At 41.3% G+C, this 26,792-nt stretch overlaps 3 protein-coding genes and 1 non-coding gene across 5 annotated transcripts; 2 read left to right on the top strand and 2 right to left on the bottom strand.

Annotated features, from left to right (window-relative positions):
- Window positions 1–577: 577 nt before the first annotated feature.
- Window positions 578–16,647, bottom strand: LOC144526766 (interleukin enhancer-binding factor 3-like). 2 transcript variants are annotated; one of them, XM_078264427.1, is made up of 20 exons: window positions 16,540–16,647; window positions 15,909–16,022; window positions 15,292–15,403; window positions 14,628–14,821; window positions 14,315–14,489; window positions 14,034–14,181; window positions 10,970–11,061; window positions 10,356–10,451; window positions 10,101–10,212; window positions 9,915–10,012; window positions 9,372–9,480; window positions 9,131–9,277; window positions 6,931–7,121; window positions 6,142–6,261; window positions 5,801–5,932; window positions 2,530–2,700; window positions 2,092–2,218; window positions 1,960–1,998; window positions 1,397–1,738; window positions 578–1,218 (listed from the first exon to the last, which is right to left on the bottom strand). In XM_078264427.1, the coding sequence occupies exons 2-20, from the start codon at window positions 16,010–16,012 to the stop codon at window positions 1,043–1,045; spliced, it is 2,685 nt and encodes an 894-aa protein (XP_078120553.1). In that variant the 5' UTR covers window positions 16,013–16,022; window positions 16,540–16,647; the 3' UTR covers window positions 578–1,042. The 2 variants fall into 2 exon arrangements, with proteins under 2 accessions (XP_078120553.1, XP_078120544.1); XM_078264418.1 differs by having other exon boundaries at window positions 14,628–14,839.
- LOC144512034 (U6 spliceosomal RNA) lies at window positions 8,046–8,154 on the top strand. Its single transcript, XR_013500951.1, has one exon. It is a non-coding gene; the product is annotated as a U6 spliceosomal RNA (small nuclear RNA).
- A 485-nt stretch (window positions 16,648–17,132) lies between the features above and the next one.
- LOC144528856 (uncharacterized) lies at window positions 17,133–18,582 on the top strand. Its single transcript, XM_078267711.1, has 5 exons — window positions 17,133–17,145; window positions 17,529–17,665; window positions 17,776–17,999; window positions 18,090–18,459; window positions 18,576–18,582. Exons 2-5 carry the CDS (start codon window positions 17,616–17,618, stop codon window positions 18,580–18,582), a joined length of 651 nt encoding a protein of 216 aa, XP_078123837.1. The 5' UTR covers window positions 17,133–17,145; window positions 17,529–17,615.
- Window positions 18,583–22,384: 3,802 nt separating this feature from the next.
- Window positions 22,385–25,102, bottom strand: LOC144530444 (prostaglandin E2 receptor EP1 subtype-like). The gene is made up of 2 exons (XM_078270029.1): window positions 24,242–25,102; window positions 22,385–22,654 (listed from the first exon to the last, which is right to left on the bottom strand). The coding sequence occupies exons 1-2, from the start codon at window positions 25,100–25,102 to the stop codon at window positions 22,385–22,387; spliced, it is 1,131 nt and encodes a 376-aa protein (XP_078126155.1).
- Between the last annotated feature and the right edge of the window lie 1,690 nt (window positions 25,103–26,792).

The raw sequence follows: 26,792 nt of genomic DNA on the forward strand, positions 1-26,792 counted from the left end.
CTTTATGGAAGTGCAATATTAAATCTGTGGAGTGCCCCTTTAAGAAATGTATTAGTGTATGATATTACTTACTGCTACAAAATGTTACAATTTTTAAAACCTATTCTACAACTACGTGTATGGCCTATTTTACATTGTCTGCTTGTGCTTTCTCCCAGGGAACCCAAAGTTCTTTCAACTTCAGTAACGTAATTTCCTCACAGCGATCATTGAGGCTTTATCTCATCTTTGCTCATCATATACAGAGCATGCACCATGCTACATGGTGATAGTACGTGAATGGCTGATACTGTGGAGTTACGCTGCAGAAGCCATTCAAGCACTCGGTGTTGCAAAACATTCCCAGTAACACTGATGTGAGGAATATCTTTGTCATTTTTAAGGGAAGCTCAAATCGACCCACCTTCATTGCTTTGAAGACATAATTCATAATCCAACAAACAGTAGCCCAACTCTGACCTGAACTGTGACATTCAATATCAGAGCTCCATCCATCACAGTAACTGAAAAGACAAAAAAGCTCTAAATACTCAACGTTAGAAACTTTGTATTTGTCTATGAATTAGCAAACTGATGGTAAGAATCTTTGCTCCAAAATAAGAGTTGTTTATTTTACAAGAAAGATTAGAGCAGTTTATGTGACAGGAATAATTCTTCAGTTCAAACCTACAAGCGGCTTCAAATAAAGACCACAACATACTGATACAGAACCAGTACACTAGATTAAAAAAACACGACCCTAGAAACAAAACATAATGATAAACCATGTATGTTTTTTTTTTTTACACTCATGTCAACACAGGCATGATGAAGGATGCTGCAGAAAAAACGTAAACAGATAAATCAAAAGATAAGTCTGCATCTGTCACCTACAACTGTTACCATATGTCCAAGAACTAACAAGTTAGGTGAAAACACAAAAAACAAAATCCAGTTTCAGAGACAACACAAGCAGAAGTACTAACCCAGGATCATCATCAAGAGTAGACAGAGACAGATTCAAAAGATAGTGAGGTGAGAATGGTCGCACACAATGTGATGGTTAGTAATTCATGTTGCTGTATCCAGAGTATGAGCCCTGGTTTGGAGCTCCGAAGCTCTGGTTTTGTCCTCCGAAGCTCTGGTTTTGTCCTCCGAAGCTCTGGCTTTGTCCTCCGAAGCTCTGGCTTTGCCCTGTGTAGCCTTGGTTCGTGTCATACCCTTGCTGGTTCCCCCAGTCTGTGGAGTGAGATCAAAACAGAAGGCATTATTTATTGTATCGGATGCATTTTCTGAAACAGGATTTTGAAACAGGACATAAATGCAGCAAGGAATTTTTTTTTATGTCAGTATTTAAAAAGCACTAGCAGGAAGAGACAAGTAGATGTATATGATTGCAGGGGGGAATTTTACTCACCATAATTATTATACATTTGGCCACCCGTCACCGAGCTAGGGTAAGCCGTGCTGTACATAGAGTAGTCTCCTCCCTGGCCCTCAGCCTGACTTTGGGTGAGCATCTTCTTCTTCTCGTCTCCATACCCGTAGCTGTAGGGGCTCTCCTGGTCGGTGGGAGGCGGCATTGACTGGTAGCTTTCTCCCTTTGTGGTGCTGAAGTCGGCGCTGGAGACGGGTGGGGAGGCGTAGGTGGAGCCGCTGCCCTCCGGATAAAAGGTGCCGTAGCCAATGTTGCTGCCGGATCCAGTGGTGTCAGGGGCTTGGGCTGTGGTGCTGGCTGCATTATTATCATACAGCTTATCTAAAAGACAGATAAAACGAGAGCAACCTCACTGCTATGTAAAATCAGTTCTGTGCATGCTTGGAACAAACTAAAAACGGACCAATCTCAAGAGAAACCTACAGCAGTATAACTCGAGTCAAGCTATATATGAACAGCATAAAAATGTTGACTTTTACTACTAACATTAAGGCGACTACAGAGGAATCTATAGTGTATTTTAGTGAAAAGGGTTTACTTACGATAGCCTGTGCCAGTGCCGCCCTCATAACTATAGTTGGCTTTTAAAATAAAGAAAAGAATGTTAAGTGTATTTAAAAGAATCTTATATTTTCTTTGTAAGTCTGACACCTCGTGAGTGTAAAAGTATTTACTTTTGTTATAGCTGGGTCCTGAAGAATACGGTTTGCCTCGGCCCCTGCCTCGACCTCTGTTGGGACCCCAACCACGAGGCCCAGAGTCTGAAGGAATGCCACGGATAGTGCCGAACCCTGGGATGTGCTGTTGAGCAGGAAATGGCAGAAGATTTGATGTTAGGGCAAATGCTTTTAGGCAAGAGAGTATGCTTTTGTGCAGATGTGCATGCAGTGCCTAATGTGTCAGAGATGTATTTATATATGAAGATAAAAAGAAGTAACTCCCTAAGTGAGCATGAATTTCTTAAGGTTAACTGAGGAACTAAAATGTTTTATTAACATATATACAATTATATAAAACCTTGTATCATGTACACTCTAATGAAAATGCAACCTGACTGGTCAGCAATATTACCTAGATAAACCATAGATCACATCCTTAACTAGATAACTTACCATGTCGGTGTAGGTGACCTTCTTCTTTGGAAAACTAGAATTTCTGTTGGTGTTTGACTCTTCATCTCCGTCTTCCGGAAACAGCTTCTCCAGAGCAGCGAGGGCAGCGTAGGCCTTTGCTTCCTTCTTATTAGAGCCTCTCCCTTTAAACTTCTGCCCATCAACCTCCACCTACACAGGAAAAAAAAAAAAAAAGGTAACGCATCAACATTTGTACCCTTTTAAAACAGACATGCATTGCTTTCTATCAGTGTTTATTCTTATATGATTCTTCTACAAATAGCAATTTCACACCCAGGGCTCCAGGGTTGAACCAAGGTCGACTGTGTGTTTGAATGAGTTAACTCTCATCGATCGTCTCGGCCTCGCAACCCAGGTCCCGAGGTGGGTTGGATCAGGGTAGGACTTGGGTTGATTTCAATGTGGATTGAAATGATTCGCATGATTCAAATTGATCGCCGCATACTTTGAAAAAACAAAAACAACAACATCGTTTTTGTCTCACTGTGCTCTACGCTGGGTTTTCGCCTCACTGTGCTCTACGCTGGGTTTTCGCAGGCAGTTTCAACTACAGCAGAGTGGAGCGGTCTCAGATGGCTGACAGCGTGCCCGGATGTCCGTCTCCAAAGTTGACTCCGCAAGTCAACTTTTGCAGAATGGTAACAGAGTTTTACAGGCAAAACTACCTGTAAAATCACAGGAGTAGAACCTAAAAGGTATTAAAAAAAAAAAGAAAAGAAAAAAAGTTGATTTTAATTCTCTCATCACCGCCCCTCTCACTCACGAGACTCTAGACACTTCTCTAGCCTGCAGTCCAGTGCGGCTGCTGGGTCGCGCAAATCTCTCCTTTTCTGCCCTCTGTCTTTTAAAAAAAAAATTGAAGTTGTGAAGCTGACAGCAAAGCCCAACTTTACTTTTATTGATATCAATCATAAAATATGCTTTATTTCGCTGTCTCTCTACAGCACAATGACAAATTCAAGTACCTACAAAACATTATTTCTGGTGGTGTACTGTACGTAGCTGGACTGGAGTATGTAACAAGTTAGCTGTTCACTGAATATGACGTGTAAATTGTTATGCATTGCTCCAGGGTTGTGACCCAGGTCATTTCTGAATTGTCATGACCAGGGATATACCCATGTTGACTGGCTTGGTTTGAATTCCCAAAAGAAGGGTTGAACCCAGGTCATTGGTGTGAAAGAGGTATAAGAGTCAGCAAAGTTAGACGCTGTAACACTTCTGAACATCTAGTGGACTTGTGTTCACTAGACACTAGGAAAGCAAAAACAGACAACAGAAACCTTTTGACTATCTTTTTAGTCTTGTTTCTTGCATACAGGGTACCCCCAGGATTCTTCAAGTTAAATTAAGTCTTTTTAAGACCTTTTTAATACCACCTAGGATGAAATTTAAAGCCAACTTCACGGCCATATAATGGGAAATCAGTGTGGATTTTAGGCCTGAGAAAAGAATTATTTACTATGTAACGTAACCTGAATTGAATAAAACATATTATAACACTCATAATTAATAGCTTTGTAAGGTGTGTACTCTAATAACATAAGATAAAGTATTTGTTGCATGAAGAGCTCTTATGCTATCAAACAATATAATATAATATGCAAATGCCTATTGCTTCAGTGATTGTTTCATCCCGTTCTGCTTTTGCATCAAAAGGCTGCTTGAAAGCAGCGGTGGATAGAGAGTTGGGCTCCGGTTTGTTTCGTTTTCTCACCCTGGGTGATGGCAAATGTGCGTGCCTGTTTCCAACGTACCCTACAAAAGGTGGAGCCCCGCCGACACCGTCCTCGTCATACACAGCCCTCTCTCCGTTGCTAGCTGATCAGGAACCTGCAGGCGGGTCTTCCAGCTCCGCCGTTTCATTAGCGCTAGACTGACTCACCCACCGATCCGCTTGTTGTGCTAACCTCAGTCCCGTGGCCCTCCGCCTCGTCCGCCAACTGGTCCGCATCTGTGGCCAGACCTTCAGACACATGCCCATTCTAACCGACGAGCTAACGTTAGCTTGTTAGTAGTCTCGCTTTGCCAGACCATCCTCCAAGGTGCTGCGGAGGAAGGTTTGGGAAGTCCACACAGAATTCCAAGATGGGAGAAAAACGTGCTCTGGTTCATTGGCATTTCTTTAAACCAGTCACAATCGTCATGGGTGGCGCTAAGCGCTCGCATGGAACCGCTGCAAAATAGCCTCGGGAAGGAACTTGTTTTGGTGGAACATGTGTAAGTTGTAAAGTTTAGTCGTGCGAGAGAAAACTCAGATTGGACAGATAGTCTAGCTAGCTGTCTGGATTTACCCTGCAGAGATCTGAGGAGCAGTTAACCATAGTCCTCAGAAATCCACTGGAGTTTAAAATTACAACACAAAGGAAGCGGAAGAAAACTGACATCAGCTAAAATACATGCATCCGGCGGAATTTCCTGCGGCACTCGAGCAATCCCGGAAGTGGAACGTCGTGGATGTGGACCGTCGCGCACAATCCACAGTCAAGAGCGTAAAGTAAAACACTGACGTCAACAGTACCTGTACTGTCGTATTTAACATCCAAGTCACACGGGGTAAATTGTAAAGTCACACACAAAGCATTTATTTATGATGTTAGGGTATTTATTTAATCCTACGAAAGGACAAGAATTAATTTAAGACCTTTGTTAAAGGTCCAATGTGTAGAAAGTTCTCCCATCTAGCGTTGAGATCATATATCGCAATCAGCTCTCTCGCACCACGCAGCTCAAAGTACGTATTACAGCTACGGTAGCCTTCACGCTTCAAAAAGCCGGTCTCTTGCTCTTTCCAATATCCTTTTTCTTTTTCTGGGTGAAGAACACTCCTGTTCCTGAAATTTGGATTTTGAATACGTGTGGTCCTCCAGGTTTCCTTCTTCAAACTTGCCGGGGCCGGGAAGCTACGATACAGTATGTCCTGTATGCCCCTTACCGGCTAACGTATTTCAAGATGGCGCATGAATATGGAACGTCTACCCCAGTTCACGCAAATGCAAATGTCAAATTTCAAGCCAAAAGGAATATTTGGAATTGACGGTGGTGGTAAATATTCATAAAAAAGGACAAGTTTGTGAACGGGCAACACAGATATTGATAATGAACTAAACATGTTACACACTGGACGTTTAATGAAATGTTATACTTTGTGAACGAAATTTAAGACTTTTAAGGCCTTATTTTTAGAATATTGAATTTAAGACTTTCAAGACCTCGCGGGTAGCCTGTGCATACGATACTGCTGACTCACCTCCATGACAAAGCACTTTTCATGGGAGCCCCCCGTCTCTGCAGACAACGCATACTTCAGACTGCGGCGCTTCTCATTCAGCTCCATCACAGGGTTCTTGCCATGTTTGGTTAAGATAGGACCCTGACCGCTCTGTTCATAGCAAATAGACAAACAATGGCCGTTAAACGCACCTGACTACAAACGCTTATTTTTTTTTTTTTTTTTTAGAACATCTCAGTTTTTGTTTTCTCACTGGAGGAAAGCAAATGCTGAGACGGCTTTATTGCATGGGCTTTTTTGTTTTTTTAAAGAGGCTTCTAAATACACCACTATGAAAGGGAGGAACCTGAGGTACATACGTCGTCTGATGTAGTAGAGGCCGTGCTAGCAGCTTTTACTAATTCCTGGGTACCTTCAACATCACTAATGGTCTCTGCTTTAGATTCTGAGCCTGTCGGAAGACCGAGATCCTGCAGGGCCTGTTGATTACAAAAGTCAAAACATTAACAACTCTTCCTTCATTCACATGCTTAGTGTGGGCTGTAACGGTGAAGACAAACGGTCAACAATGAAGACAGGCATATGTTCTAGGTGTTAAATAATGTCAATGCATTAAATCTGGGAAAGAAATACCAAAGTTGTTTACAGACCAGAGAGACACAGAATGCATTGTGTATAGTTATAGAACAGCATCTGATGTCTTAAGGCAGGTTGACCTAATGAAATGTGATCACATGGGAAGCACCACACTTCTGAATATAGAATAGCATACATTGTGGTGTAAGGACAAAGGATGCTGTCTTGCTTGTTTTTACATCTCTTTGGGCCTGCAGGACAAAAGCGTGATGACCACTTTGATTACCTTTAGACGTTTAGTGATATAGGACTACAGCTTAGAGTCCTTATATCCAATCTTTACAAAGACTCAAATTAAGTTTAAATGCCGTTATTGAAGATAAACTCATTCTGATAGCTGAAGTTGAGAGCCATCACTCTCCATCTGTGGTACAAATGTATGTGTTTATGATGCATCATTTTGAGGTATTAGTTACCGTTATATATTTTGGGTATAAATTGATTATTGATCATTAATAATTGCTACTATTGCGCTACACTACTAAAGCAACTTATGTAGACAAGAATCTTGCCTTGGTTGCTACATTAAGCTTGGCAGCTCGTTTGGAGGGCCCCGTTGACTCGTAGGTCTTCCCATTTACGTCCACAGCCATTGTGAAGACCGGCTCATGAACGGGACCAGTCTGAGATGTAAGTCGGTATTCCAGGCCAGGTCTGTACTGGTTCAGACGCATTACGGCATTCATGCTGAAATCATCTGTGACTACAGAGAAAAGGAACGGGTAGAGAAAAGGCAGAAAGAGAAATATGAGCAATCATCTGTGACTACAGAGAAAAGGAACGGGTAGAGAAAAGGCAGAAAGAGAAATATGAGCAATCAAATGTGGTGCTTTACCCAACAAAAATAAGTGGGTATTCGGCAGAATTTTCTCATTTCATTACATGTCTTCTTCTCATTTCATGTCTTTTTAACAGAAGATCCTTTTTTTAATTAATACACCAAGTTTCTATTAGCAGTCAAGGCTAATTGTCCTGAGGTTTAGGGTCCAGTGTCACAAGGGGTCCAATGTTGTCATTAACCTCTAAATATGCACTGTTGACACTAAGGCTGTGTTCTAATACACTATGTGATTGATGCAATATGCTATTGGGTTACTGTTATAGGTTGCTGTAAAAATGCAAATCTATCCTTTAATATTTGAAGAGTACAATTGCTTGGCCTCAGGTATTGCCGTTTGCAGCTTTCTCGAGAACCGCTCATTCAAACTTTACACTGCACTCCCTTGGATCCTCAGCAATACACCTGCTATGACATAGTTGCGTCCCCTAGCAATGCTAGAGTAGGCCTATACGCTGACCTATTTTGGAACAGCCTATTCCCAGGAACAAAAGCATTTATTCTGAGTTACATCGCTGAAGCGAAGAGTTTGCTGCAATGTAGTCTACCTCACCAGATGTAATGGGATAATGCCTGACATGTCCCTCCCCTTCCCCTACATCCAGGGCTTAGTGCTGCACAGGACAATTGTGATTGGTTTAAAGAAATAAAAACAAGCTGGATTTCAGACCATTACAGCCTGCTCCCGCAGTGTGTTCTACTCCAGCCTGCATCCAAAACCATTCCGACCACACATACGCGCTGGCTCCGCACAACAGAGTTAATCAGTACTCAGGCAGTCACCTGGTTGTCTCTTAAAAGCTTCATGTCACCTCACATTAACTGGAAACAATATAGAGATTAGTATGGACCCTGGTGCAAGGATGACACGCACTATCAAAAAGCACTCACGCTTTTCATTAAAATATAATGCATGCAGATGCTACACTGCACTTCCTTGGGTGTGAAATAGTTTGGATGAACGGTTCTCGAGCTATGCGAAGGAGACGGACACACACACACACACACACACACACACACACACACACACACACACTTTATAGTTAGATTGTGTTGGCAATTTATTAGGTACAGATATAAGGTTGCATTAGATTTAGCTAAGTGTACATAATAAACTGTCATATCAGGGCATGAGGATGCATGTAAAAAAAAATGTATTGTACTGTCACAATTAACATTAAATTAGATGGAAAATAGAAAGAGCCAGGACTCCAACTGAACTCAGTGTTTCTTTAAATAAGCCCCGTTGAATTGACAACATACAGCTGTGTATTATAACACCTGTACAATGGACAGGGTCAAGTTGTGTCATGAAGTTCAAGGTAAAGACTGTATCTAAAGATGGATGACTCGTCTCCACTCCCTCCCACTGTACAAAAGTAAAGCCAAAATATCCTGGATGCAGGCGCTGCCATGTTCTATTTTGGAGCACGAATCTGCGCGGTAGTGATCGGGCGATGGAGCCACCAATACACCCACCCCGCCAATTGCGAGTCAATCATAGCTAGAAATCATGACTCATGTTATACCCCGTTTTTATAGCATTAAATTATTAATAAAAACCAAGGTCATCAGAAAAATGATCATAACAATCATCAGTGCGATAAGAACTACCTAAATTAACAGAAACCATCTTTGGGAAACATTTATTTGACATGCACTTTGTTTTTTTAGTGTGGCCAATGTCCTGGAGGGGGCAGGGTTTACACCCTTTACTGCAGCCAGCTATCAGGGGATGATCGAGATGTTTTGGCTTTACTTTTGGGGAGCTGTCAAGCCACTTTCTTTATATACAGTCTTTATAAAATATCTACAGTTCATTTAACAGTAAAAAGGCTCAGCCTATACCGGGGCCTTGGATAGTCTTTACTAACATGATTTTCTCTGAAAGCGCTTCTGGAACTTGAGAAACTTCCTCTGTTTGCTGTTGAGCTGGGGCTCCTCCTCATCTTCTTCTTTCTCTACCTCTGTGTACGATCTCTTAGCAGGCAGGTTGAACTGCCCTGCAGGTGGTATCTGGGCTGCATGAAACAGCAGAAACAAGTCTGAGAACACATCGCTTCATGAAAGATTTTTACTGAACTGCACAGAAAAGAGGAAAGGATCATTAGATACCTGAGCCACCTTTGCTGCCTGCACCCATTGATTTCCGTGGCTTTAGAGGTTTTAAGTCCATCCCCAACACCTTGTGCATTTGTCCAAATGCACACAGCCTTAGGGCAAACTAAATGGAAAATGTAAAAGTTAGGTCAAAATCCTGAGTGTGCTTAGGTGCATGTATTTAGGCATGGGTCGGTATACGATTCTGACGGTATGATAACCTTCAGCAGAAATATCACGGTATTGCAATTACAGCTCTAAAATGTTAGTTTTTTTTTTTTTAAATGTCTGAGTAAAAAACTTTTTTTTTTTTTTTCCATTTTACACAATGTATTTTATTTTTAAAAACACACTGCACACTGGCAGGGAGATGGATTACTAAACTGCAGTTTCTCTCCTTGACCACTCATTAAAAATAAATAAATTAAAAAAAAACAGCTCATACCTTAGCAACGGTTTAACGGAAAATGTTAGGGGTTTTGAAACCTTGACTTTTTCAAACCGCGGTATACTTTGAGACCGGTATTTGGCCTACATGTATTAGCATACTCATCTTACCTGAGCACTCTGCGTGATGTCTTCACGCTGCTGCGGAGTCAGACATTCAGTGGCGTCGACTGCTTCCTTCTCACATGGATCTTTTAATCCGGGGCCATCTTTGCACAGTAAGTTAAAGTAGTGCATTAATGTTATTGTCAGTGTATGAACATGCATGCTGGTTTGACAACTCAATAAAAAGTTTACCTTCCAAGAGCATTCCAGATGCAACACACTCCAAAACCCGGCGCAATGACTCGCCTGCTCCCATTGGTCTCTCAGATGTAACAAGAGCCTTCTCTACCAGCAGTTCAAGAGGCTATGTGGAGATGAAAGCACAAAGTAACGACACTACCTATCAAGCGCCAACAATCAAAGAGCTAAAGAGAAGCTGCCAAAAATGAGGCTGGTTTGTACACAACTTCCTCTTAGCTGCAACATGTGCAACCAGAGATTCCTCACCCATCCTGAGAGTGGCGTCCAGGTAGGAACACGGTTACACAAGTCTCTCATGATCCGGATCACGACAACGGCAGAACTCAGGTCTATGACTTTGGCCTGGAGACACAAACAAAAGGCAGTTCAGTGTGAGGTGTTGCCGCCTCGGATGTCAGCTCAACCCTGTGCCTTGAGGTTCCACAAATGACCCAGAAAACAAAGCACAGGCAGGTCAGAACTGAGCCATCTTCAAATCAACAACTGATACATATTAATACATATTATCACACATTTTTGTCCAAATGCTGTTTGTTGTGGTCAATAGGAGAAACTGCACAACAGTTGATATTGAGAGAGCCCAGCCTGACAGAGGACATTTGGATAAATCAAAGTATATACTGGTGTTAATACCAATCATCCAAATGTGACATTGGTATGGATCAGCAGATCACTCTTTATGAGTTACCAAGTAAAACTCTGGAGTTGAAGAGACTTTCCCCTTTGATAAGATTATAGAAAACTACAACAACAACTGAGAGCACATTTTAAAACTGTTACTATCTCTAAATGGATAATAAAGAGAGACCATTCAAAGAAACAGTTCAACCTTATGTACAAATAAGGACGTGAATGCAAACCTGGAACCACTTGGCGTGGCGGAGAGACGCCAAGGCAGTTAGGCATTTCTGCCTGTCCAGAACGTCCGGCGGATCGTTGACTGTTTGCGTTTCTATTGACGAGGTGGGGTAAGAAGAAAAGGTACAGTTTGACCAAGGGGGTCGGATCTGTCTTGCAGCTCAGGGAGTAGCAGCGTTCCCCAAACCAGCAGCAGCAGGGAAAGGGGGTCCCAGGTACCTAATGTATAAATCTATGGTCCCAACAAGCATAACAGTCATCTGTCACAGACGCCAGTTAACCTTTCCACAGTGTGTGAAAGTGGAAGAATGTCATAAAGACACAGTAGTACTTACAAAATGACATAGCATGTTGTTAATGTGTGCACTGTGTAAACTACAATAAATACCCCCTATCCCTCGGCTTGGGTTTGCTGCTTCCCCCCCTCCTGAGACAGTATGTCCAGTTGGTCAAAGGTCCAGCGTCCCTAAAAAACTTGACAAACTAAAAGGCAATCAATTGAAAATCACAAGCATTTAGAGAATCTTCACGTCAGCCCCACACTGCAGCAAAACTGATGGGAGTCCCTGATCTAAAAGTGGCTTTAACTGGCCTTGTGAAAAATCAAAAACAAATGGGCCATACCAGCTTTGTGCAAGTTTTAGCTCATTTTCTACACTACAGATCCAATTCAACTAATCTAACCTCAGCAGTTTTTAAGCTTCTGCAAGTTGATTTCCATCCTGCACCAAAACGAACGGCTGAATGAGTTACAGGACAGATTAAAAACTGAAAAACAAATAGCCAACAGTAACGTATGCTTGCAACAGGGCTGCACGATAAAAGCCAAAATTATAATGGCATATATACTGAACTGATAATTATCGACACAGCGCATCCTTACCTAGGAAATCTGAACTATTGAGTTGCATATTAAAAATGGTCAAATCTTTTAAGTAAAAGTACGATTGACAGATTGTTCTTAAAGCTCAACACACCAGTAAATATAATAAGATTCCATAATACTAATAATGTCACCAAAGTAATGTCCTTTTTTATTGGGTATCCGTTATATCGGGTCAGATCCAATACTTATATTTACTTATATTTTAATTCAATGTGTATCTGACACACTGAAAGAACAGCTGTAGCCTACCAAATCTTATCATTAGCTCAGTCACAATAACTCCTGCAGCTTCTCTCCATTTCTCGCCACGGTTTCGTTTACCAGCATTGTGTTCATCACCACTGCACATCCTCCCATTCAATAACAAAGTTATTGAAATTAAGGTGTTGAAAAGAGAAAATAAAGCTGTCTGAGGTAATGGGTTTGCTAAGGGTCAGTTGGCAAATAGTTAGCTCGGTCGCTAATGGGACAATAAGTTTACACTAGGGCTGTTGGAAAGAATTCCGAAAGTCGAATATAATTTGAATAATAAAAAAATCTATACTAGTCAAATGCTGAAATTACTATTCAAATGTGATTTTTGTTAATTAATAGGTTGGCTAACGTAAGCTAATCTCCCTCATCTCATGTCTGATGAACAATAAGTTACTGGAGTGAGAAACAAGGCATTGTGAGCTAACATTACGTACCAACTAACGTTACTACAGGGGGCGTGACAGGCTTTAACATGACTTTAAAAATCGACATCCACCAAGCCAAAATGCTTGTTATCAATGGTTAGCTCGTTCTGGTTTCCTAACTGCGTCGCGAGTTACAGGAACTTAGCTGGGAGCTTCATGGAGACAGCTAAAGTTAATGTTAGCTTCCCTACAGCTTTCAGAGTTGGCTTCAACTTCATATATTACCTTACCTACAAATAGTAGTGGCAGCAACATTTGGCTTAGTTATCAATGCTGTTAGCATCGTGGCTAACACTATTGTTGCTTAGTTTCGATCGTTTTCAAATCGTTGGCTGTGCTTTCTAACACAATGTCATTGTGCTAACCGAGCACCGTTAGCCTTTACAACAGAGCCGCTTCACTACACTTGTTAGATAATGTTTCACTACAGTTTTCTGCTGATTTGTGTTTGTCGCTGTGGAAAATATTTAATATTTGAATATTATTCGAATATAAAAAAATAAACAGCTATAGTTTACAGTTAATTTAAAAAACATATTTGTATCAACAGCTCTTAACATTATGCTAACCATTGTTCTTTTGTGGAACACTACTCCTGATAAAGTTGACCTGTGAATAGGGAGCACCTAATGTGATGCACCAGTGTAAGCCCTTCAAACTCAGAGTCAGGGCTGCAAATGATCAAGTCTGAATGATTGTGGATGCTAAAATCAGTATCACAATTATTACACTATTTTAAGTGCAGCCCCAGTGTGCACTGTAGTAAATGCACTAAAACTGCACTGAGAGCGGTATGGTTCTGTATGTGGGGCTTAAGCACTCCCATCATTAAAACTTTAGACTCCCATGTAAATACAGCTCATGCTGATCAACACAGAAGCTCAAAAAAAACTCCACTAACCAAACACATTCATCTATAAACCAACAACCGTGATTTAGTTTTTACTACTTTTGTCCTGTCTGGTTGAATTTAAATGATTCCATGAGAAGCCATAGAAATGTCCCCATTCTCTGTTTTATAAATTATTATCAGTTTTGCTGCAGCTGGTGCCAAATGTACATGTTCAGCATCAAGTACATGCAATACGCGCTTTAGCTTGTTATTCTTGAAAAGCCTTCACTTTAAAACATGAAAACAATTCAACATGAGTAAAACATTTTTTTTTTTTTTATGACTGTGGCATTGTTAACAACATGTGCAGAGTGTATCAGCGACTACAGAGCGAATATAGTGCTGGCAAGCGCCAGTTTGTCCCAAATCGACGCCAGGACTCTCGAGGCAGTGAAGAGCCAACATTCATTGGTTGTTCACAGGCATCGGTCTGAGACAGTCACTGTACAAGCTCCACTGAAGGTTAATGAGAAGAAGATGGACGTGTGTGGCGTTTCAGTTGTCAGTGCAGAGCTACAGATCAGTGGAGCAGTACAGTGTCTGCATACTGAGAACACACAGATCAGGCCTGTGGTAGCTGATGTTGGAGACTGGACCAACATACGTACCTTCTTCTGCTGTTTTACTCTCTTGCACCGTCCTGACAAGAGGCGATGTCAGGTGGATAGTGAGAGTCAGGGCCGACTCAGTGCTATTCACAACAAGGGCTGCATCCCCTGGACACTGGCTTACTGTATAAATCCCCGCTGAACTTGCCTATTAAAAAGGGAAAGAAAATGTTAGGTTTTTGTTGTTGTTTCTTGGATATTAAGATTCCTTTTTTGCTTTCCTAATTCTGCGACATTTTAATGGAGAATGACACAAAACAACTGTAGGTACTCAATTCTACCTCTAATTGTTCAGTTAACTTTTCAGCCACTTGATTAAGCAGGGTGATGGTAGGCTTTTTGGAGCAAAGCAGCACTAGCTCCAGGTCCTTGTCTCCCGTCAGCAGGAGTCCCTTGGCCACCAGACCGACCCTCATAACCCCACGCAGGACGCGCTCTTGTGAATCACTGCTTGCACTGTGAAGAGGAAATCACAACAATTTCATTATTTTTTATAAAAGAGGAAAAAGTGTTGAGTTAAAAGACAAATTTTAAACGCCACTCTGTATACTTTTTAAATCATTGGGACAAACGCCATTTAGACACCTCGCTCACCTCCCCGTCTCTGTATTTCCCTGGTTATCTTGCGGAGTATCCATCTGGTCAGACACAATCTTGAGGGCACACTCCACACTGGAGATGATTGTCTGTACTGCATCCAGCTCCTCTGGTGAAGGATAAACTTCAGAGTGTTTGGCCATCGTGTGCCGCTCATATGGCCCCATGTGCACCCGTGGGGCCACAGGTTCCTTAATATGGAAATCAGACTAAGTGAGGTTTATTTTGGAGAAAAGAACACAGTATAGAGGTGAGCAAATGTACCTTTAGTTTATACACTGTAATCATTTATTAAGACATTTTTTGTAATAAATAGATTATTACAAGTAGTCATTAAAAGCAGTAACGGCAGTCTTAATTCAGGTTATTGCTACTAAGATATCATAGAACATGTAAAGCAAAAATAGAATTGAGAAGTATAATAGAAATAGTAAGGAAGTACATGATTTAAAAAAAAAAACTTGGAAAAAGAAACATGCACCAGATAGAGCTTCCATGCAAGAGGAAAAGCAATCTTTTTAAAGTACAAAAGAAACTGGAAAACATTAGATGTTCAGTCTTAATGTGGAGGATTGAAGAAGTGGGTTAAATGACTCAAATAAAAAAGCCTATGGATTATCAAGTCATTGGGGGACAACTTAGCAAGTAAAACAACAACAACCTCATGGTGCCGTTCACCCTCTATCTCCTCGATAGCAGTGATGTAATCATGGTATTGTCTCAGCTCCTCCTCATAGCACAGACAGTCATACCAGTAACGCAGATCCTCGTACCTGGAGGAAGGAAATAAAATGACGACAGCTCTGAAAACAACTCCAGTTTTCAAGTCAGAAGCAGGTGCTACAACAACGTAGTAACACGACAATCAGCATTTTTCAACGGTTAGCAGAACCATATAAGGCTTGATCTACTCACAGTGCTTCATTATATAATTCTGCATTTAATAAAATTGTATATACCGTTTACTGATCAGCTCAGTGTCAAACTAACCTTACCTGCCACTTCACTGGTACTCACATTTAAATGCAAACAGCAAATTCTTATTTTCTCCGATTTATGATACATTTCTGTGTGTGTAGTAGCGTTTTCTCCTTTATATTATTGTTGTGATTGAACTAAAATTATAAAAAAAAAAAGGTATTGTTGTATTCTCCTGTACATGTTACTTGTTGTATGCATTTTGATGTAAAGAACTTAAAATCCATTGTGCTATAGAAATTAAATGGCCTTGCTTTTACCTCAGGGTCATTTTATATTTGATTTAATGTGAGTGTTTACCTATCAAAATCTTGCGGGTGGAGGCGGTGGCCCTCTTGTATCAGGCTGTCCCAGTACAGCAGCTCCTCATACGCCTGGCGCTCATCCCAATGCGCTGCAGCCATCCTGTCACGACTTTCAGATAGGTAAAAAATAAAAAACTTGTTTAGTCTGTGCACAACTGGTAGATAACTGGCATTATACAATCAAATTAAGTGTAATGAATGATATTAGCAACGTTAATCGACATGCATGTTCTGCTGACAGCTAGCTAGCCAACTAACTAACGTTAACAAGCTAACGTTAACGCTCAAGTCACACAAGAAACTCTTCCGGATACAAATAAGCAACGTGTGCATTAGTAGTTTAGTTCGTCTACAATTAAACACAAATTGCCTAACGTTAATACAGCAGTCCCGTAATTTGTCCTCACATCCTATGGTGAACGAAGGTAACGTTACTGCGACAAACACACAGCTACCATAGTTAGCTAGCTAATGTTTAGCACTGACCGCCCACTTAGCTAATGCTAGCGAGCTAGATAACGTTGGCCAGCATGCCAATGCTATTTTTGTCAATTTGCCATTCGATGTCGATTTCGCACAATACCACTGATTTCTGTTTAACTTTAGTTTGTGCAGTTAGGGCTTACCTTTTACAACGAGCGAATAAAACGGTGTAGACAAGAGCTTTTCGCGGTAACGTAGCTATCGCGTTAATGGCTATTGACCATCAAAGGGTCGCCTGAATATGACGTCACTACGCGACCTTTTTAAAATGGTAGATGCTAGACGGCATCGATGTCGTTAGGTCCTAGCGTCATGTCTCTCAGTAAAGGAAAACGGTAAATGACAATAATTTTAATTTCACTATGATGTTTTCGTTAGCATTAGTTAGCGAAAATGAAGCCCTAAAGTCATCATAGTTAACAAAAATGTTGCTAATTTAACTGTTAACTTTACTAACCAGTTTCTGTCCTTAGAAATGTTAATTTGACTATAGATAACTTTCTCTTTCTCCATAGGCCAACGATATTTTAAAAAACAAGTTTAAAATATATAATCTTTCTCCTCAGATTTGCCTGCATTAACCCCAAGCAGAACATTTCTGACTTTCCTGCTTTGAAGGTCCATTTACATTCATATCTATGATAAGAACCCAAAGTATTTTTAACCTGTTAAAAATAAAGAGTGTACGATTGTAATATTGATAACGTTATGTGATTCTGTTGTTTTTCACAGGACTGTCTGCCAGGCAGGTATGATTACCATGTATGTGATTATAAAACATTAAGTGAGACAGGTGATCATATTAACTATAGGGCCATTCTTCGGATGGCCTTGTGCACAGAGTATGATATAAAGCTGTGGCTGAAAAGTCACACAGTCACCTGGAGGGTGGACCGAACATATCCAAGAAAGGGCTAGAAAGTTCTTTTCAAGGTATCTTAACATTTGCGGTAGACTGGTAGTTGTAATTCTTATCGTAACTGCAAGTATGAATGAGTTCTCCCAGAGTTTGCAGGAGAAGAAACCAATATGTACAACTACAATGACCATCGCAGACATCACAATGAATCATGTGAAAGAGAGGATTAATCAAGACAGACCTAAAATAATGCCTGTATATTGTCCTCTTAAGGTGGACTTCAGATGCCAACGCAATACGAGACCTCACAATGAAAACGGGGCAGGCAGAAGAAGCCAGATTACAAACTGCTCTGCTAAGATGACTGTAACACTCCTACGCACTCAAGTGAGCAGAGGCAGGCAGAGTCTGTAAGTAAGGCCTACTCTTAATATTATGCCTTTTAATGTACCCAAGGTTTAGCACTGTTGTCCTGTCTTAAACAGTAAAGAACATAGCATTTTTGTCTATGTCTCCTCAGAAGCAAGGACCCTCACGTGCCTACCTTCCCCACAATCGTGTCCATTTGCAGTGACCACAACCACAACATCTATGTGGCTGATGCACCGAGCCACCGTGATGTTGGTGAGGACACAAAAGCTAAACTGAACAAGCTTTTTGAAGCAGGACACTGCCCAAGTTCAGCCTTAGATGTGCTGAAGTACGATCTATCCCCGCAGACCCTATCTTGCCAATCCCCGTCTTGTAGGTTGCAGTGATAACAACTACTCTGCTTTTTTTTTTTTTTGTCAAGCTATTATTGTTGCCTAAATTATTATTGGTATTGTTTTCCAGTGTCACATCAAGCTGCTGCAGCAGGATTTACTGAAATGTGCCGGGAGCTGTCAGCCATGGTCAACAGCGACGCATCATTTACAGCCTCCTCAATAGCTGCAGTAAAGGCCTTTAAAACAATAAAAGACAATTCGTCTAAGATCATGACAGCCTTACATATGTTTGGCCGCTCAAAAAACACCAGCTTGGCATCTGTAAGATCTGGAGCTATCCGTAGGGCAGCCAGGCATGCTGGCCCTGCTATTCATGCACAGTCAACAGCAGTGGCGAGATGTCCTGCCAAGGTAACAACAGGACCTGACCATGTTTACAGCCAGTCAGCCAGTCAAGAGGGTCCGAACACAAGCTCCCCATTATCCGGCACACTCTGGCACAAAAGCCACCAAAATGAAAAAATGATTTGCCAATCTGTCATCTTCCTCACACACACACACACACACAGTTTAGCTGTCTTCTGTATTTGGCTTCTTTGTTAAACACTTTTAGTGTCTAAGTCTCAATTGTTTCTTCTCACCCAGATTAAAGGTGCAGTAAGCGATGCTGCGCAATGGCAAACAAATACACCTCTCACATCCAGAAAACAGTGTGGAGAGTGGGGACAATGATGTATCCAACAATGTTTTTATGGTTTATGAATTGGTTGTTGGTAGGCTTTTGCCTGGGAACCTATTTAAGAAGCTACTGTACTGCTGTCCAATTTGAACTGTTTTTCTTTTCTTGAGCTAAAAGCAAGCAAGAAAACAAGGGAACAGTTAGCTGCTATCTTACTCAAAGGTACAGTTACATTGGTGTACTTCTCTCCCTTAGCAGACTGGTCTGGGGAGAGAGCACACATGAGTGGAAGACCACAGAGGCTAAGAATGATGCTAGCTACGTTTGAGTTGATTGCACAGATTAGTACAACTAAAGCTGTAATGTTTTTGAATTCTTGAGTGTTAATTGCAGTAACTGGGTTTTGAGAGTTAAAATGTGTACTTTCCTCGATAAGTAAAGATTCCTGTGTTTGATAACTTATCTGTATTTATATTTATTATAGTTATCTGTATAACTATATATATATATATATCTATTTTGCATTTTTTGCATTTCAGAACAAAAACAATATATCATAAATCGATGTTTATGTGTCAGTTACACACCAGCACAGTGCTATTTGAGCACTTCAAAGTGAGTCATCTAGATATCACTGGCTGTTTTCAACTAGTTGCAACTGACAGAAAGGCTTTTTGGGCAGGCATGTGGAATAAGGAACAAATGTTTTAGTCGCAGACAACGCAAATGTGGTTGGAAAGAAATGCTACAGGGGAGGAAATGGATAAATGAAACTGGTAATAATGTATTTCATTAAAGCACTGCACCTCGTCTAAAGTCCGTCACATTAGAGCCAGACTACCTGCCTAGACACACGTACTCTAGCAAGGAAACGGAATCAAGCCTGGATCAAAAAGATTTGCTTAACAATCTTCTTGATTTATTATGTTGACCTTTGTGGATAATCCTTTTTGGTTTGTCATCTATGGAAAGTGAAGGCCAGAATGAATCAGCAGGAAATGCCTGTTGCAGATCACATCGTCCTCAGAGTTAAACAAACTCTTGCACAACCCAAGTTGCAGATTTTTATCATGAATATTCAGGAAAGCTGAGAGAACAAGTACAGCGATACTTCTCTGTTGTAATTTGACTCAGAATCTGATCAAATACTGCCTGTGTTTATAGGAGTTCAATTTACACGTAGTCATGACCGAAAGAACAAGATCCAGGGTACAAGCGGCCGAAATGGGTTTCCTCAGGAGGGTAGCTGGCGTCTCCCTTAGAGATAGGGTGAGATCAGCTATCCCGAGAGCTGAGTAGAGCCGCTGCTCCTTTGCGTCGAAAGGAGCCAGGGAGGTGTTCCAGGCACGTCCAGCTGGGAGGAGGCCTCGGGGGAGACCCAGGACTAGGTGGAGGGATTATATCTCTAACCTGGCCTGGGAACGCCTCGGGATCCCCCAGTCGGAGCTGGTTAATGTGGCCCGGGAAAGGGAAGTTTGGGGTCCCCTGCTGGAGCTGCTACCCCCGCGACCCGACCCCGGATAAGCGGATGAAGATGGATGGATGGATGGAATTTACACGTAATGCACCATATAGCTACCAGAATAATTATAATACAACAGTTTGATAAAGAAACTACCCCACTGTGTGCAGTCAATGTCAATTTTATTTGTATAACACCTTTACATTAAAAAGTGTAACATATTTATTAACCACCCAAATATCCCCCTTCTCAACACAACGACAAATTAGTCAAAAATAAATTCAGAGTAAGGACACATTGCATTATTTTATTTACATTCAATTTAAAGTTCTTAATACATCCTCAGTAAATTGAGGGTACAATTCAAGTATTAACTTATAAAATCTTACATTGTTTCACAAAGAGCACTGTATAAACATATGGAAAGCATATTTAAACTTAAACATACATACACTCCATAGTATTTGAATATTAACAGTCCTTCATGAAATACATTCAGCAGAATAATTACCGTGACTGAGTGCAGTCTTCTGGTTTTCCTCTCAGGTTATACTGCTACAGCTCAATTCCTCCACATTTATCTAATGTTAGCAAGTCAATGTGCAACATATTGTTTTTTTTTACTTCCAAAGCTGGTGAAACTGAATTTGAGAAATAAAACCAAATGAAACTCGGTATAAACCTCTATCACTCCTGCAAACCTTACCGGCAATTTCCACTGAATGCGGAACGTCTGCGGACCGGCTCCGCTGCGGAACGGCTGCGTGCTCCGCCGTCCGTCAATACCCACCAGGTCCGGATTTGTTGCGGCACGGCTGCGGCCATGACTGACAGCTGTAGTCACGAGGACCCGCAGTATCTCGCGAATTCACGTAGAATAGAACCACAAAACCAACAACAGTTTGTTTCCATCCAGAGGAGTAGAGGGCAAACAACTCTGTGCTGTGTTTTCAAGGTGTAGTGCAGGGAAATATGATCCGCCTTGAGCACTGTGTATTTTACTTTGAAAAATAACCGGATTTTTATTTTGTTTCTGTGCTCGACTTCCTGTCCCGCACTATCTGCAGTGTGCTGAATTGCTGCGGAGCTCTCTCTCCGGCGTCCGTCAAAAATAGAAGCTCTGCGTATCTGCTCCGGAGGGCTGCGGACCGCCGGAGCTGGGACGGAGTAGGGACGCAGACGTTCCGCAGTCAGTGGAAATACACACATTGACTTTAATGGAAACCTAATGACTCCGCATCCAGTGGAAATTGCCGGTTAGAGTCTTTTAGGAAAGAGCGTGGTTAGTACTGCGTTCATAAATGTGGCCTACATCTGTGGCCTTCAATACTATGAGTTTCCGAATGAGAATACAATCATAATCAGGAATGTCCACTTATTATAAGTAAACAGTAGAAAGTTTATGTGCAAAATCATAGCATTAGCTAGCTTCCATTTGTAAGGTCAGACAATGAACTCAAACTTTTAAGGAGTATGAAAGAGATATTTCGATTGAATCCGTTAAGCATTTGTGAAGTGGACCAACTGAGAAATTGCAAACTGCACTTCTAAAAAGGGTTGGGTACCGAAACCCGGTTCCACTATGGAACCGGTTCCTACGCAAACGGTAGAAATCGGACCGGATTAGAACGCAAATTTCGGTTCCTCATTTCGGTTGCACTTAATGTGTCGACCGAAATATTTTCCCTCCGTCGCTCCGAAACGGATGTAAAAATATCACACTTTCTCTATAGTCTACCGTTAGTTAGCTACCGTAAATGTAGGCTACTTTTAAAAGGCCATATTTTCCAAATATGGTCATTTTTCTGCAAAAGAACCGCTAAAGTTTGAAGCTGGTTTAGTTAGCATGCCAACTCAACATTTATTGTGTTGTTACTTGTTAATAGTGTAACTGTTATTTATTGTTAAATTATTGTAGTTGTGTGTTAGGTGACTTAGGTTTACTTATATATTTAAGTACTTTAAAACGTTAATATATTGTTAAATTGAAATCATTTTCAATTAAAAAAAAAAACCTCTATACTCTGTGATGTCATTTTTCAGTTTTTCAAGAATCGGTTTAGGAATCGTTTTAAAAGTACCGGTTCAGCATTGGAATTGTAAAAATCCAAACGATACCCAACCCTATTTCTAAACTAATGGGCTCCTCCATCACAGCCACGAAGATTGTTCCTTTCACATGGTCCTGTGGGTCTCTCCTTCTAAAGCTTTTTATTTGCACAGTTCTTTGTATGTTCAGTAAAGTAAATCCGCAAAGTACTTTATCAGTCTTTCTCTCAGCTCATACTTGGTTGACTTGCTTCTTCTCTGAGCTGTGAAAAGAGGTTGGCTCCCAGCGGCCTAATATATTTCCCCTCAGTCCTGCCTGGCACTTGGCGATGAGGTAGATTTTGCGGAGAACGGTGCGGCGCAGCAGGATGTACACCCAGGGGTCGAGGATCTGGTTCCATGTGGCCAGCCTCACGCCCATCACCATCAGAGTTTTATAGCTGGACAAGTCCTCTCCAATAGATCCTGTGTAGGAGCGGATCACCGACATCAGGCCAAAGATCTGCAGGCATGAAAACATGTGCTTGTAATTATTACCCAATGAAGGAGCAAACACACTGCATTGGTAGACAAACTAAAATGACTCTGTTTTGCAGTATAAAGAACAACAAACAAGTTCTTACAGTGATCTGGTTTATTTTGTTAAACACAATAAACGGATTGTGACAAGGATACACTAATATTGTTTTTAAACAGTGTTGGTGCATCCATATCAGCAAGGACTGATATGTTTTAAGATGTGGGAGAACGATGGGTCGGGATTACTTCAATCACACGCAAGATCGTTATAAATGTAAGATGGATCAATTTTGTTTTTTTTATTGAGCCTAGTGACACTAGAGCTGATACTCCGAAGAAGACTGTGGTTGTATTAATACTGGAGGTATTGATCTGCCCATCCCTATTTGAGCAGCATGCAGCAGAATCTGCCAGCAGTGTTTGTTACATAGACCCTCTCCATGTTGATGTATTATTTGTCAAGTTATTTGTTAGTTATAATCGTTATTGTAACTGTTTTCCTATTGAATTTCCATTGATTAGAACAGATATTTTTAAATTTTTATTTCAGGTCTAGTGGAGTCTCCTTCTTTGACGGTTATTGTTTCCACAACAAAGTCAAGTGTAAAGTGAAAATCCTTGAGAAAGAAAACGGAATATCTCTCTGGAAGAAAGAAAACTGCAGGTCCACTGCAACTCTCAGTTCTTTTAAATCAAGGCTGAAGACTTTTCTGTTTGGTGCCGCCTTATTTCTTACACTGCACTGTAACTTTTATTCTTGTATTTCATACCTGTCTTTTCCTATTTTAGCTGTTTTTAAAATCTCTTTAAATGAACGTTTTTTTAATTGTTTTTAACTGCACCTTAATGTTTTACGTAAAGCACTTTGAATTGCCTTGCTGCTGAAATGTGCTATACAAATAAAGCTGCCTTGTCTGCCTTGCCTAAAGTGAAAATCCTTGCAAAAGAAAATGAAGAAGCAGACTATCTCTCTGGTCCTTTCTAATAATAGTACTAGAGCTGGAGTCTTTTTTTTCTTCAAAAGACAACAATAATTTTAACCTGTTGCTAATTTTGCACTTGTATAAACTGACATAATCCTGGGAGGGAATCTTTTCCATAAATATGGGCAGTATAAAAATACTTTAAGTCCCTGCACATCCACTAATTGTCTTTCAATTACCCTGTTTGAGTAAAACTGTAGCCAGGTTGAAGTTGGCTGTTATGCTGGGAATTACATGCTGTCAAACTTTAGGCACCAACAAGAAAGGTGTAAGTTGTCCCGCCCTAACAGCTGCAACAAAACTGACAAGACAGCGATGGAGCTGTCAATCAAGCACAGTCTATACACTCACAGTCCTGAGGCGAGCTCTAATCAGACAATGCAGGTGAAAACTCTGTGTGAGAGAACTATTGATGTTATATTGATACTGCTTTATTGGCCTTTACCAACTTTCAGTATAGCTCGCTATGCTAATTCTTTTTATAGTATAGGGTACTTTTACTCATGCAAACCGAATGAGTTCTCTCAGAGGGGACGCGATCTCATGACCTATCATGATTCCCTCCCATTGTACTTCCTGATACTCACCAGCAGAGGGCTCCAGCAGATACACGAGGTGACCATGATGCCGACCAGCTGCACCACCATCTCTATATCATGGGACTTTGCTGAGTGATGGGAGCCCAGCCGCCTCCTGAACCGAGCGAGCACCAGCGTCAGTCCACTGATGGTGTTACACACCAGCGCCACAGCTAGCGAGGTCAGACCTAGTCCAGAGAACAGCACCACAAACGCCACATCCACCTCCTGAGTGTCACTGAGCACTTGGATGAAACACCAGGTCCCTGGGTCCTGATAGGTATAAGAGCCCAGCTGAAAGCAGGGCAGCATGGCCACACACAGAGCTGCCAGCCAGATGACAGACAGGCAGATCTTTGTGCGGGTTTTGGTGACCAGGGATGAGTGCAGCAGAGGCTTCGTGACACCCAGGCAGCGCTCAGCAGCCATGGCAGAGCCCATGAAGAGTGGGCACAGGCCAAAGAACACCATGCTGCCACCCAGGAACTGACACATCCTATCCGAGGAGTTGGGGTGCACACCTCCGTAGAGGTAGAGTCGGAGAACCAGGGCACCAGGGATCACGTGGCCAAAGAAGTCTGTGACCACCAGTGAAGTGGCAAACAGAAGGAATGTGGCTTTGGTGCGCCGGCGCTGGAGGGAGTAGGCATTGGCCAGGATGAAGAGGGCCACAATGTTGGAGATGATGCCCAGTGTCATGGACAGTATGACGACAATGACACCACTGGTGGTGGGTTGCACCAAGGTGAGGTTTCCCTGCTGCGACAGCCCTTCAACAGCCACCATGGCCTCCACCTTCCCTCCGCTGTCATTAGAGAAACGAGGGAAGAGCGGGGAGGCGGAGGAGTTGTAGTGGCTCAGAGCTAACATCACTGAACGCTGAAGCTCATGAGGGCCATAGTTAAGGGAGGCTGCAAGAGAAAGAAGGGCACATTTGTGTCAACATAGGGAAAATACTGATGATTTGATGTTATTATAATTATATATTACACAAACATATAGGTGAAAACAAAGGGAGAAGCTGAATAAATGAGTAAAAACCTAATGAATACACGTTTCCATCACTGAGCGGTTTGATGGAAATGAAAATGATATGACTCATAGGCCATGGCCACAGTCGTGACATCTCAACCTAAATGAGCATGTTAGACAGCGCTCTCCATCATCAAAACACCAAATGAGGGATTTTATTCTGTATTTATGATCCAATCCCTTCAGTAGAAGAGACACTTGGAGAATCTATAACAAGGAGCGCTGAAGCTGTTCTGACAGCTCATGGTGGCCCAGACTGAAAAACCTAGCTTTTTGTCTTTTCATATGTATATTTTGTGCATTTGGGGACTTTTAATAAGTAAAAGAGTTAAACACATACTTCTACAAACTCTTCATATATGACTGAAGATCTGACTAGACCTGACTGTCCCCTCACAAATCTTCTTCTAAATCCTTTTTTAACATGACTAGACAGCTGTTCACCGTGTGTATGGTGTCCAGCCTGCATATCCCGACAAAGTACAAGGTGGTGCAAACTCTGATGGCTCAGGTTTAGTTCGGCTGGAGATCAAACCATAGGTCATAACTAGGACAGTCCTTCCAGCAACAAGCCAACAAAAAGCAACAGGCCTGTATTAAAACACACAACTGAGCATTTTTTTAATCTCTTATAAGGTAATTACTGGGATTAGATCAGGGATAGATCTTATTATTTCATCAATAAAGGGGGATAAATAAAGTAGGCTATCTTATCCTAGTCCAGTGATGTAAAGAAATCTAGCTGATTTTCATAATAAGCTCATCCTGATAAAAAAAAACTAACAACATTATAATTGACCTACTGTATACAATTTCTCACTGAGCAGTTTGTCAGTTGTGAAACAAATGTTAGAACAAAAATTAGATGGAAGATTTGCAATATGTTGCACCAGTTAGAATAGACACGTTGGCAGTGTGAAAGAAAAGAAGGAAAATTATGATCACAGTAATAAACAATATAAATGTTATTTATCAAATCGTTTGATATTTAGTTAAAGAATCCAATCTTACATTTACTGTATTTCTTAGGCTAACGTTCCCTTATAAAAAAAAAGTCTACTTTGTTCTTTTTTACTATTAGCTTTAAAATGAAAACTTGACTCACCACTACATAGTTCAGATAATCTTATCAGTCCAGCTGAACAGCCAGAAGATAGTTTTCCTTGATAATCAGATATCCAGAGAAACTCCACAGACAGGGTCAATGAAACAATTTCAGCAGAGTCCACAAACAGAGGAAAAAGATGTCTTTTGCTTAAGATCAGAAATCAAGTTTCCCTTTGGTGAAAGTGTCCTTTGTGGAGTTTTTCCCATGGCTGAATCCGTGTGGTTGTTTCATGGTGGCTTAAAGATAGTGAAGGATCCCCACTGACACTCAAATACCGAGTCACGTTTTTATAGCGCGTCTTGGTGCCTTCAGTAGCCTATGTGTGGGCGTCTCTGCTGCTGTGAGCCCCTGAGTCAGCCCACGTCTCCCCCTCTGCTGCATGGCTCTGGATCGCGTTTCTCTGTTTACATCAACTTTAAT

This window comes from Sander vitreus, chromosome 2 (assembly GCF_031162955.1).
Source record: "Sander vitreus isolate 19-12246 chromosome 2, sanVit1, whole genome shotgun sequence".
Taxonomy (NCBI): domain Eukaryota; kingdom Metazoa; phylum Chordata; class Actinopteri; order Perciformes; family Percidae; genus Sander; species Sander vitreus.

Bases quoted from the DNA above. Each gene is read 5' to 3' on its own strand.
- LOC144526766 (XM_078264418.1), bottom strand. From the start codon at position 16,012: ATGGCTGCAGCGCATTGGGATGAGCGCCAGGCGTATGAGGAGCTGCTG. The intron at 14,182-14,314 runs GTAGAATTGAGT...CCTTTTTAATAG, and splicing joins AGTTAACTGAACAATTAGAG to GCAAGTTCAGCGGGGATTTA. The intron at 10,452-10,969 runs GTTTGCATTCAC...TTGTGTCTCCAG, and splicing joins GCCACGCCAAGTGGTTCCAG to GCCAAAGTCATAGACCTGAG.
- LOC144528856 (XM_078267711.1), top strand. From the start codon at position 17,616: ATGACTGTAACACTCCTACGCACTCAAGTGAGCAGAGGCAGGCAGAGT. The intron at 17,666-17,775 runs GTAAGTAAGGCC...ATGTCTCCTCAG, and splicing joins AGCAGAGGCAGGCAGAGTCT to AAGCAAGGACCCTCACGTGC. The intron at 18,000-18,089 runs GTAGGTTGCAGT...ATTGTTTTCCAG, and splicing joins ATCTTGCCAATCCCCGTCTT to TGTCACATCAAGCTGCTGCA.
- LOC144530444 (XM_078270029.1), bottom strand. From the start codon at position 25,102: ATGTTAGCTCTGAGCCACTACAACTCCTCCGCCTCCCCGCTCTTCCCT. The intron at 22,655-24,241 runs GTGAGTATCAGG...TCATGCCTGCAG, and splicing joins TCTGCTGGAGCCCTCTGCTG to ATCTTTGGCCTGATGTCGGT.